General features: G+C 23.7%; 4 protein-coding genes across 4 annotated transcripts in view; 2 read left to right on the plus strand and 2 right to left on the minus strand.

The window, feature by feature from the left end:
- Positions 1 to 2,608: 2,608 nt before the first annotated feature.
- On the minus strand, positions 2,609 to 3,667 carry Phum_PHUM204140 (40S ribosomal protein S12, putative; the record flags this gene model as incomplete). Its single annotated transcript, XM_002425447.1, has 4 exons — positions 2,609 to 2,671; positions 2,925 to 3,129; positions 3,310 to 3,444; positions 3,651 to 3,667. 4 exons carry the CDS (start codon positions 3,665 to 3,667, stop codon positions 2,609 to 2,611), a joined length of 420 nt encoding a protein of 139 aa, XP_002425492.1.
- A 579-nt stretch (positions 3,668 to 4,246) lies between these two features.
- On the plus strand, positions 4,247 to 8,093 carry Phum_PHUM204150 (uncharacterized protein; the record flags this gene model as incomplete). Its single annotated transcript, XM_002425448.1, has 11 exons — positions 4,247 to 4,503; positions 4,777 to 4,960; positions 5,066 to 5,218; positions 5,527 to 5,781; positions 5,885 to 6,005; positions 6,073 to 6,294; positions 6,395 to 6,645; positions 6,791 to 6,996; positions 7,100 to 7,285; positions 7,383 to 7,536; positions 8,085 to 8,093. The coding sequence occupies 11 exons, from the start codon at positions 4,247 to 4,249 to the stop codon at positions 8,091 to 8,093; spliced, it is 1,998 nt and encodes a 665-aa protein (XP_002425493.1).
- Positions 8,094 to 8,459: 366 nt separating this feature from the next.
- Phum_PHUM204160 (zinc finger protein MYND domain-containing protein, putative) lies at positions 8,460 to 10,360 on the minus strand (the record flags this gene model as incomplete). The annotated part of the gene is made up of 6 exons (XM_002425449.1): positions 8,460 to 8,658; positions 8,766 to 8,997; positions 9,135 to 9,274; positions 9,464 to 9,722; positions 9,795 to 10,062; positions 10,151 to 10,360. 6 exons carry the CDS (start codon positions 10,358 to 10,360, stop codon positions 8,460 to 8,462), a joined length of 1,308 nt encoding a protein of 435 aa, XP_002425494.1.
- Positions 10,361 to 10,709: 349 nt separating this feature from the next.
- Positions 10,710 to 12,898, plus strand: part of Phum_PHUM204170 (Actin-binding protein anillin, putative) — a gene marked incomplete at both ends in the record, with an annotated part of 5,148 nt that continues 2,959 nt past the window's right edge. The window contains 5 exons of the mRNA XM_002425450.1: positions 10,710 to 10,727; positions 10,927 to 11,234; positions 11,442 to 11,523; positions 12,038 to 12,103; positions 12,491 to 12,838. Of these exons, the coding sequence (XP_002425495.1) occupies positions 10,710 to 10,727; positions 10,927 to 11,234; positions 11,442 to 11,523; positions 12,038 to 12,103; positions 12,491 to 12,838 (822 nt within the window). The remainder of the gene's footprint in view (positions 10,728 to 10,926; positions 11,235 to 11,441; positions 11,524 to 12,037; positions 12,104 to 12,490; positions 12,839 to 12,898) is intronic.

The raw sequence follows: 12,898 nt of genomic DNA on the forward strand, positions 1-12,898 counted from the left end.
ATCTGATTGTATTAAAATTTAATTTCTTATACTTTTTTTTTTTTTTTTTTTAATTAATATTATTAATTTTGTTTAAGCAACTTGTACTTTTAAAAAAAGTTTTTTTCTTTTTTTACTCCCCAGAAAAAATTTTCAATGAAACAAGTTTTCACCGTTAACGGATAAATTTTATTTAACTATATATATATCATTATAAGTGAAAATCCGTTACTTTATTTGAGAACAGTGAAAATATTACTTAATTCCTATATTACCATTTTTCTTTATTGTCAAAAATTTTCATGAATGCTACTCTTTTTTTTTTTAAAAGAAATTTAATATAAATATAATTTAATTTAAAATAATATTTAAAACATGTTTGGACAACGGTTTTTATTTTGTTTTTTTTTTTTAAATTTAAAAAGCAATAGTTTTTAAATTTTTTATGTAGGCTTTACTTTTTTATTGAAAACAAAAAAACAAGATATTTTATTTTATATAAAAATATTTAAAATAATTAATTATTTAAAGTTCATAAGATAATCATTTTAAAAAAATGTACCTTGAGATTTAAAATAAAATTAAAACTTATAATCAAATATTTTTATTGTAGGAAAAATTACATAAACAAAGTGAATTGATGATCGAAATTTCTTTTTAGGAAAAAAAAAAAAAATTCAATTATATAATCCTTACCTAAGAAATAAAAATATTCAATGAAAAAAAAAAAAGTCTCAGACATTATATTTCATTTAAAAACATGAGAATTAAAAAAATAAATTAATAAGTAATTTTTTTCTTTCAGATTTTTCTTTTTTAATGGAAGAAGTAAAAAACCATTGAAAAACAACGAGTGCTACATTATTTGAAAAATTTGTTTCCAACTACCAAAAAGTTTTTAATTGTTTAATTTTAAGGTAAGAAATTATTAATTACAATTATTAACATATATGTGTATTGGAAAATATTAATTTTTTTTTTCTCTCATTGTTTTGAAATCGATTTCTCATGTTTAAATTCAAAACAATTTAAATTTATTATTATAAATTATAAAAGTTAAAAGGTGGACAAACTGGAAATAACATATTATTAGAATTATATAATCTTCATTTTAATTTTTTAATATTATACCTACTTATAATTTAAAGGATTTAATCAATTCGAGTAAATTATGAATGCAATACATTAGCATTGACAAAGGTGTATAGACAAACATAAAATGATGCATAAAATAAGTTTTTGGATTCTTATACTTTTAAAGACTTTATTGCTATTCAATGCCCCAAAACTTCTTATTTTAAAGTAAAACATAATTGTTGTCATATTTTAATATACAAAGATTATAGAAAATATAATAATAACAACTTTAAAAACTTAAAAAATAAGCTACTTATAGAAAAATAAAATAAAGCTTACCCTGATGAAATAAGAATTTTCTTTAGAATCCAAAATTTTATCCAAACTGCTCTTAATTATTAAATTATCTTCTGAATGTGAAAACATAGGATTCTTAAATAACTTTTTAGTAACTATATTTTTATCAACCAAATAACTATATTTTTCAGATTCTGAAGACATTCTACACTGTTAAACTTTATCATCACAAATTCATCCATTTAAATACATTTTATGTACCGTAAATATAATAATGAACATGATAATAGAAAATTAAAACGTTCTTGTGTAATGTAAGTAACAGAAAAAGCACTCAACAATAAAACAATCCATTTTATTTGAATTCAATTGAAAATATCGTTTATAACAACAACAAATTAGGTCACTTACTAAACCGCTCTTGACGCTCTCTTCAAACATTTTCTATATCATAGAATTATTAATAACCGGAAATTAACTAACATTATATCCACTTATAAATAGGCCTGGATTATTATAAGAAATAAAAGTTATATTTGAAAAATAATATAAAAATCCAATAATTTTAAACGTTCAACTAAACCAGATTCATTATAATTTTATATATTTTTGAAAATAAAAAATAACGGTGAAAACAATTTTTTTCTACCGGAAACAAGTTTTAAATACAATGTTTTTCCCACAATTAAAAGTATAAAACATCGTTTTTTCTGAAGCTATTAAAAAAATTACATTTTCCTTGAAATATGAAGACTGTAAACTATACATATAGTATAAATTTATAACAACTCAATGGCAATTATTAATATAGCAGTAAAGTTATATAGATAAAGAACTACTGTTGTTTTAATTTGAATATTAATATTTTCTTTACAGAATTAACTACAGGCCGCACATTTCGAATAAAAAAATACGACTTAGTTGTAATCTACTTATCTACACAGTAAACTCAAATCGAAGAAATTTTAAATATTGATGCTATTCACAATACACAGGTGAATCAATTTAATATGAATGAATCACAATAGGTTTAGGTTAGAAAAACTTAAAATTAAACATTTAAGTTTATCTAAACAAATATTTTTACGACAAACTCGGAAAAAAACTTTAATTCACCACAGTTTAAGTTATTTCAACACTGTATTTTTTTAATGCCTTACTGGTGCAAATTAGGGAATCACAGATAATAGGAATGGGTAAAAAAAAAAAAACTAAAAATAATACTGTATTTTAAAAAACCAATTTAATATTTATTTTAAGATTGAGTTTTTATGTACTCTTTTAGTGAATCAAGTGCTGGAGTCTCTTCACCATAATCCTGAAATCAACAAAAAAAAAAAAAAAAAAAAAAATTAAATTGCATACTCAGCATTTTGCAAATAATTACTTAACACAAATTGCAAAACATTAATAAGATTTTATAAAAACAAAAAAAAAAAAAAAATTGAATCTTAACATTTATAATTTTCTTAATAGTAACTAATAGGTAGAATCAATTTTTTAATAAATAATTTATACAAGTTATAATAGGAAACATAAATAATTAAAAAGTAATTATAAATTGACATTACCTTTACAACTACACAAGAACATCCTACAACCTTTCTAGGTTTGCCAACAGCATCAATTTTACAAAGACCAGACCATTCTCCTAATTTTTTATTATTATCAACTTTGATCAAAGGAATTTGATGTTCATTACATAGAGCTTGTACAAGTTTTTTATACATGGGTTCATCACAGTTTTCAGCGAGAACACATAGGTAAGCTTGTCTCCTACAAGAGATTCAAAACTTTATATTAGTTTCAAAAGTTTTATTTATTTATTTGTTGTTTTAAATTTTCATTAATGTCAAACTGTTACAGAACAATATCTGAAACTTTCAATCACAAGGCTCAAAATGCTTGAAAAGGTTGCAAGTAATTTTGAATTGATATACACAAAGATGTACCTACTTGTCTAGCGCCTTAGCAGATTCATGAAGGCCATGAGCAAGCCCATCGTGAATAAGAGCAGTTTTTAAAACTTCTTGAAGGGCAATATTTATATCCATTGGTCCTCCAGCTGCAGCTGCAGAAGGTACATCGTCACTAAAAATTTAAAGCATTATAAATAAATAAAGTAAGCCGTGGAATTGAATGTAAAGGTAAATTCAAACTGAAAACTCAAAAGTATTTGAGGCTTTTAAAACTATAATATGCAATAATAGTACTCTTAAAAAAAAAAGGTTAATTTAATGGCGAAAGATAAAAACTTATTTTCATAGATACAATAATATAAATAAAAAATTATTTACACTTCAACATCCGACATGATGTATTTTTAAATATGAATTAAAATATTTGAAATAGTTAAAGTTTCAAATTTAAATAAGAACGTTGAAAGGATTTTAAAAATATCAACGGATTGAAATTCACAAAAAAAAGTACATTGAGTTGTGTCACTATTATAATTCCAATGTACACAGAACGACAAGTTTTTTATCTATTTCCGGTTTAAAATGTAATTTCCTGTACTTAAATTCAAAGGAAACTTGAAAAGCATAGAGTAAACTTTAGATAAATTCAAATTTTTGCCAGTAGACAGCCATGGTTATAATGCCAGGAATGTTTGTACTGGTATTAAAATTCCACGATATTTGCATTCAAAAATCTTTAAAGATTTTTGGTTAATGCTTTTATTTTTTTAGTTTAATATGTTTTTTATTTATTAAAAAATCAATGAAAGTATTAAAAAATTTTTTAAATGAAAATTATAATTTATTATTTTGAAACAATACGTTGATGTAGTACAGTTTTCTAGTACTTATTATTTTTTAACACCTGTTGATTTATTTTCATAATTAATTTAAAGTGCTGTTATTTTTTATACTAGAATGATGTATATGAAATCATGGCTAATAATGAGTTTTTACCGCTCTGTGATGTACTTTTCAACATCATTTCCTTACTTTGGTATTTTTGTAATGTAGTTTTTGATTTAGTTTTCTCTTATGCCCTTTTCAACCATCAAAAATTTATATGGTTTTGTGCTAGTCTTTCATGTATAGTTTTATCTCTAGTTGTTAATCAAATAATTAGCCTTCGTTTTTATTTTAAAACTTTTCAATATAAAAGTATTTTAAATTCCAAAAATTCTTCTTTAAAAAGGTAAATTTAACATTTTGTTTTTTTTCACTTTTAATTTTGACATCCCATATTTTTTTTTTTAATTATGTCATTACTCAAAAATTATGATTGTAAAAAAGAAATCATCAATTTGAATTGATAATATCTTGAATTGATATAATTTTTATAAAAATATTATTTGTAATTAGTAATTAATTTCATAATTATTACTATTAGGTTATTATTAACAAAAGTACAAAAATACTAATATGAATATTTGTGTAATTATTAAATAAAATAATAATAATGTTTCAGGTCTTTAATTATACTCATACATTTAATTCAATGTGGTGTTTTATGGAGGTATATCAAATTATTTATTCCAGTGGACATAAGATATGTAAAACAGGAAGTCAGAGACCTTTGTTTGTTAAGATTAATACATGCTTTCTGTGAAGCTGCTCCATTATTATTAATGCAGTTATATTTATTGTTCAAGGTAATTATTGATCAAAAAATATTAAAATTATTTATTGAGATTTTAAAAAATTGAAAAGAAATTTTGATGTATTATTAATTATTTGTTTTATTAATTTTTCATTAGGAACCTGGAACAAGTGAAATAAAAAATTTAATATTAGTATCATCTGTACTTAGCTTATTTTCTATGTGCTGGGCATTGGCATCATTCAGTAAAAATGTACGATTGCAAAATGTACACAGACTTGTCTTTACTTGGCTGGGAGTTATATTTCAGGTAAAAATAAAAACTCCTTAAAAAATTTTCAAATGAATTCTTTTATTTAAGTTTTAAATTTATGGTAATTTTTCAAATTGTGAAAGATACATAATTTTAGAAATTAAAAAGGACCTAACTTTATTTTATTATTTTCTAGTTATATCAAATCCTAATCTTTTTTCTCAAAAATAAAAAAAAACATTTTGTATTTTTAAATTGATTCATTTTATAAATTTTATTTTGTACTAACTGAAATATACTTAAATAGATATTTCAGTTTGTGATTTCATAAAAGGTTTAACTCCAACATTTTTTTTTTTTTACAGCTGTTTTGGAGACTGGGCACTGTCGGTTCTAGAGTAGTTGCTTTAACTCTTTATGCCTCTCTTTATGGGAAGTGGTTATTTTTAGTTCTTGGTTTGCATTGGATGTCAATGTTTTTATGGCTTATTTCACCAAAAAATGTATTTCATGGTGAAAAAATATCAAAACATAGAAAAATTGTACTAGCCATATTAATTGCCTTTGTTTATATTTTTTCCTACATAAATTTACAGCAGCTAAATCATCGGCAAAAAATGGTAAAGATTTTGACAGCAAACTATTTATAAGAATTTTTTTTTTAAACACAAATAGGTAATTATACCATTTGATTTATGCACAAAAAAAAAATTTTCGTTCCAGGCTACTTTTTATACGGTGATGTTACTGGAGAATACTCTGTTGGTGGCAGTATGGCTTGCTGAAGTTTGGCCTGATTTTAATTTTTTAGTTCCACTTTTAATTTCTATTTCTTTTTTAGGAGGTAGGTAAACACTTTTAAAAATTGGTTATATTTTTTAGACATTTTATAATTTAATAATTTTTTCTAGGCCTATGTTTTATGGGATTATATTATAAAATATTTCACGTTCGAAGGCTCGCATATTGGTCTGGAGGACGAGATATTGGGTGTGAATATAATGGAAATAACACTTCCACCACAAGATTGCCAAATAATAATGTCAGAGCAAATGAAAATGCCGGGCAAAAAAATGATTTGAACAAACTTTTTGGTCAAAACTTATCCCTCAATTACCACGAAAAAATTCCAGGTATTGTAGAACATATTTAAGTCTAATTTACGCTCCGTAAAAAATAATAATTTTAAAAATCGTTCAACTTAAGTAAAGAATTTTTCTTTTTTTTTAATAGGAGTATTTAACTGCAGATTTTCTTCTCCATATGCAAATACGGCAAAAAGAAAGAAGAAAAAACCGACAACTTTTGTTCCACCTCCGTCCGTTATTATTTTACCTAATTCAATAAAATCCTGCAACAATTCGGAAAATGAACCACAGCAAAATGCTGAAAATAAAGGATATGATTTTTTAATGCATACAATTGAAATTAATCCAGATAAATGCGTGCCTTTTTGGAAACGTCCTTTATCCAGCAACAGCAACGTAAGTTTAAAAAATTAATAAGTAAATTATCAAATATGGGTATTTTAAAATACAATCATAATGCATTTTACGAATTATTATAATTAATTCCTCAACAAATTTCAATTGAACATAAAATAAAACGATTTTTTAAATTTTTTTTCAGAGGGAAAAAGGTTTGTGGGAAACCGAAAATAACAGCATCGGCTCCAAAGTTAACATTCAACACAAACTAAAAGAAAAAAAACAAAAACAATTGGCTGAATTAAAAGTGATTGAAGAAGAAATAAAACAGGGGAAAATTGAAAGAACGAGTTTAAGTGCTGCAAACGTTCCTCATTCATCATTACAGCCGATTCCTAGAACCAAAAGGTTGGTAAAAAAAAAAAAAATATTTTCAAATAAATCTCTTTGCGCTATGTAATATTTGGTGTTTTGCAAACATTTAAAATTTTTTTCTTTTTTTTTTTTTTAGACATATAGAGTCGTTTATTCTTAATCCCACTAAACCATTGTCTACGTCATTGTACGATTTTACGTATCATTTGCTACCGCCTCCAGTCCGATGGGAACATTCCAGAGTCGAAACTCCAGAAATTGTTTTAGCTCCACATTTTTTAGATAATGATAAATGGGAAAAATTTAAATCGTATACATACTCGTAAGTGTTGTTGAGTAAATAATTATTCTTAAACCAAATCCGGTTATTTTTTTACTTTAATTAAGCGATATTATTAATTAACTTTTTTTTGATTAAGAATATCCGACGATGATCAAAGTGAATTAGAAAACAAAGGAAACGATATTTCCGGTACAACATCAAAACGACATAATAAAATGTCTTCAGATGTTGACAGTCAAATGTCTTTGCCACGATCTTTTACACTCCCTCGGGAATTCAAATATTGTAAAGTAAAAAAAAATGATCACATTCAACAATTAATAAGAAGCACTAATTCAAGCGACGGTAATATATGTTAAAATTTATATATAACTTAAATAATAGTTGAAAGAAAAAAAAAAAAAAAAAACTTTTATAATAAAAATTGTGTTTTCGAGGACAGATAAAATAAATTTATTTACAAATTATATATATATATATTGCAGGAGATGTTGATTCTGCTGATGAATCAACAACACAACATGGGCCTGCCACGCGTAGAAGGTTAAGACAGTGCCATTCTCGACATGTTACACACGAAACGAAATTGTAAAAATTAATTATTTTTGTAAACTTAATAATTTTTTTATATAAATTAGTACATAAAATTAATTTTTTACATTTTAATTTGTTCTTGAAAATAATTTTTTTATTAACAGCAATTATCCATTAACATAAAATTTATATATTTTATTTATATAAAATGAAATGGAAAAATTACAATACATGCAATATGCTATAAAAAAAAGTTAAAGTTAGAAAATTAAAATGAATTATAATATTTTAAATGCACTTATAGATAAGCTGAGGGATAAAGTACTAAATAATTATAAATATTGAAATTCCAGATAAACTTTTTTTTTTTCAATTTCTTTAAAATTAAAAGGAAAAAAAAGGTTAAAAGAGTTTAATGTGGCTTTTATGTGCATTTAAAATGCAAAATTTTAATCAAAATAAATAGTAAATTCTATTTTATTTTGAATTACTCTTATTATATGATAGTACTTTTTTTTTGTTAAACATTAATTTATTTTTTAAAATTAAAACTATAATATAATTACTAGTGTTTACATTTGAAATATTCAAACGATTTGTGCTTATTAAAAAAGGCTAATTAAGGTAAATTAATTATTTTAAAAGAATTTTACGTATCACACACACGTCACTAAAATGATTATTTTTCATTTTTACTAGACATGATACTGCATACCATTTTGTGTTTCGACCATCTTTTAACCTGGCATTCACGTCCGCAGTACCATTCATTTTTACAACCAGAACATCTTTTGCAAGCAGCATCACCACAATTGGAACATACCGGTCCCTCGGGAAAAACTTTTTCAAGATGATCAACATCATAAGTTTCACCCAACCTTTAAAATAAAAGTTACCTTTAAAAGACCTTAAAAAGAAACTTACCTTTAAAAGAAAAAAAAAAAAAACTTTTAATATTGATAAGAATAGTATTAAGATTAAATACCGTTTTCCAATTTCCATTAAGGTTTCTTTTTTAGGAAAAAACATAAGTTCAACTTGTTTTTTAGTAATTTTTTTCCACTTTTTAAAACATTTTTTGAGAATATTACTTTTAATTTCCGGTATAGTTTCCATAATTAAAGGTTTTTTATCATTAATTAAAACATTTTGAAAGGATAAATTTGTAAGAAATTGTTTTAAATCCAGTAATGGTGGAATTTGATCGATCAAAGGTTCTGTCATTAATTTCAATACCTAAAATTAAAATTTATTCTAGAATATTTAATAATAATTGTTTTAAGTTTTTATGGTACAAATATTGCACCATTATATTCTTTGAAAATAAATAGGCATTAAAAAATATTAGTAATACGTGCCTTTAGAAAATGTTGCTTTCTAAAGTCATTAATTTCATATTGACTTTGAGGGTTTAATAAAAGAAATCTGAGAGCGATCCAGCATTGTCCTTCATATTTTGATATTCCAGATATCTTGTCTATATTTTTCCAAACTCTGAAATAAAATAAAATTCAATTTTTGTAACATTTAAATTGTAAAATGCATAAGCTAAGTAAATATGTGAAGTTAAAATAATGTTAGACAATGGCTTATGTTTAATTTTTGTACTATTTTATACTTGGCTTAAAGTCTGACTGGATAATACATTTTGCAGGATTTTATTTTATATAAATTACTTTGTACCTGTCTTCAAAAATTTGTACTGTATTAATTTTAGAGTTGACTCTCTTCCATGGAGACATTTGTATCAAGTTAACCATTAATAAAGGTACATCATGAGTTTTGTACATTCTAGAAGATGCTGATAATGGAATTTCTTCAACAAATTCAGCAAGGTATCTTAAAATATTAAGTGTGGAAAGTTCAACATTAAAACTAATTGTCTTATATTGACACTTAATTTCTTCTTTGTTGCTAGTGTATGAAGATTTAGTATCATCTTCTGAACAGTAATCCTATAGGAAATACTATAAATATTTATAAACTGTATTCAAATGGTAAGTAAAAACTAAACTCATAGAAAAAAACCTTGCCTCTGATATTAGTCTGACAATTTCTGATGCACAGTAATCAATGAGATCAGTTATTTCATCGTTAATGCAAGATACTGAATCTCTGTGATACAATACGTTTTCTAATAAACCGACTGCTGTAACTTCATGAAATAATGTAATATAAATAATTAATGTAACCTGAGGCTCATAGTTTAGTTTAAGAATTTGCGACAATATTTTTTCTCTCCAAACTTGAATACAAACAACTTCATGAATAAGTATCGGCAACTAAAAAAAATAAAATAAAAATAACGAAATGATTTGTAATTAATTTACATAGTTTAGAAAGATAAAATTAATGTTTTACAAAACTTACCTTACAATGTGAAATAAGTAAATCTTTAACAACTTCTTCTCGCATCTCTCTAGCTTCAACACAAGATTGTTGATGTAATTTTTGAAGAAAATGATGTGATTCGAACCATTTAGGTGTTCCTAAGTCTTCAACATTACTAGGAAGCAGGTTTTGAACATATAATTCGATTTCTCCAGGTTGAAGAATATCGTTGAGAATTATTTCACTCATCTTTAAAAATTCAATTATGCCGCCATTCGTAAACAAACTACGTTAGTCAAAAAAAATTTTGTCAATAATTTCAAAAGTATTTTTTTTATTTTAATTTTAATATTTTATATTAAAATATTTATTTTATTGATTTAATAGTTTATAATTAACAAATTTATTAACTTAAAATTTTAATTAAAAACTCTTCAAACAATTTTGGCGTTGAAGCGGAAATAGACGTTAACATTAACGGTCATTTGATCAATAACACTTTAAGCGTGGGTTCGTGTATAATAAGTGTCAGATAAATTAGTTGTTAGTTTGTATGTTATTTTATTTTTTATAATTTATTATTGTATAGCTTCACAAAATGGACCCTTTTACTCAGGTAATGCTATTTTATTGATAGAAATAAAATTTTAAATATACAAAAATTTTCTTTTGTTGAAAATGAATTATTTAAATGTCATTTTAACTTGGTGTATTAGTATATAATTTTCTTTGAAAGTATTTGTTCTTTTTAAAAACGGGTTTATGTCGAAAACGTTGATTTAAAAATTTGTTTATACTATATTTTTCATCCACAGAGAATGCTTGAGCGTGCAAAAGTTAGACGTGTGAAATTAGATGGTCATATAGCCAGTAATAAAGATAAAGATTCGAGTATCTCTCATAGTAGTCAAGGCTTGGTCAATGAAGTTTCCAATGCTCATTCAAGCAAAACCAACATTAAAGATGAAGTTTTGGATCCAACTGAAGCTAGAAAAATGAAACTGAAAAAATTAGCCTTGCTTTATTCTTCAAACTCTAATACAGAAGAGAAAGAAAATTATGAGAAAATTTCAAATGAAAATGTGGAAATATCCTGCAAAAAGCCAAAGCATAGGCTTGGAAGGTGAGTTTTATAATATATATTTTATAACTTTCTCAGGTTTTATTTTTCTACTAGTATCAAAATTTAAATAAAATTTTATTATCTTTTTTCTTTTAATTCGTTTCGTAATCGAGTAAAAAATTTTATTATAATGTTGTACATTTTATTTTTTTAAATTATTAAATTTATCGTTAGCTTAAAAATAATGAAAATTATTTTGTTTTTTAGATTGGCTGATTTGGTTACTAAAATTAATGAATGGGAGGATGATATGTCACAAAAAAGTAGTACACAATCGGTTAAAAATAATGTAAGTATTTGTCGTTTATTACGAATCAATTTTAAAATTTTTTTTTAAATTAATTTTTCTTTTAAATTTTTCCAATTGTTTGTTTAAACCTTAACTTGTGTTTTTACAATTAGTTCATAATGTTTTCATTTCGCATGTCATGTTCTTTTTACAATAATGGTAATAATGAATGTAGTAATTTCTACTTGATATTTTATTTTTTAATTTATAACTTTACCTTAAAAATTATCTATTTAATTTTTTAATTAGTGATTCATTAGTGATAGAGTAATACAGAATATTTTAAAATTTAATATTTGACAATGTTTTTCAAAGTCTTTTTTGAAAAATCTTTGCTCAATTATCTTAATATTTAAAATTTTTGAAGGATTTTTTAAAACTCAAAATGTATTGTAATATATTCTCATTCCATTTTTTTTTTATCAAAATAAATTTTTAATTTTGAATATTGATAATAATACTTTATGTCAATGATAAGATAATAATAATTTATTATTATTTTTTTTTTTTTTAGAAAGAAACATCAAATGAAACTTCCACAAAAAACCCTTGTGTTTTGAAGCCTCCTGAAGAAAAAATGGTGAGTATTATTTATAGTGATATTAACTAATTACTGTTTTAAAAGTGTTTTGATAGAATTTTAGAGTAAATGAAATTAAATAAGTCAGTTTTTTTTTTTTAGCAAGAAAAAGTTTTATTTTAAAAAAATTTCAATTTATTTTTAACTTTCTTATTCATTATGCATAAATAATTTCAATAAATAAAATATAGTTTGGTAAATAAATGGGGTTATTGTTTAAGTTATACAAACCACTTTATATATTTAGCTTGTCAAATTATAATGAATACTTTTATTTAAGCTTTTTATTTAGCCTTATCTTAAGTTTAAACTAATTTGTTAACTAATTTGTTTTTTTTTTTTTTTAAAAAAGGTATTTAATAAAATTTTTGTTTTTAGTTTTCTCAGGGGTTTACATTGTCAGAAAATAAATATGTATATGAGTTTAAAGACAAAAAAAAAGACGACGTCCGTGATATTTCAAAAAATAATCAAAATGAAAGTGATAATGTATTTAAAACAAAGCCCGTATCAACGCATATTCGTCAAAATCAAGAAAATAAAAGCAATGTGAAACATTTGAATTATGAATCAAGTAATCAGTTGAAAGATCCTGCTGAACTTTCTATTGCAGAAAGAAAAGCTTTATTTGAAAAAAATTCAGGAACTCATTTACAGAATTTTTCAATTAACTTTTTACCTGAAAAATCAAAAAAAATTTCAAAGGAAAATCAAATTATTGATAAGAATCATCAGGTTAATGATAAAGACACAGAATCAATCAAGGACTGTACATATAAGTCTCAATTATCTTGC

The sequence above is a fragment of the Pediculus humanus genome, genomic scaffold (genome assembly GCF_000006295.1).
Source record: "Pediculus humanus corporis 1103172107555 genomic scaffold, whole genome shotgun sequence".
NCBI classification, from domain to species: domain Eukaryota; kingdom Metazoa; phylum Arthropoda; class Insecta; order Psocodea; family Pediculidae; genus Pediculus; species Pediculus humanus.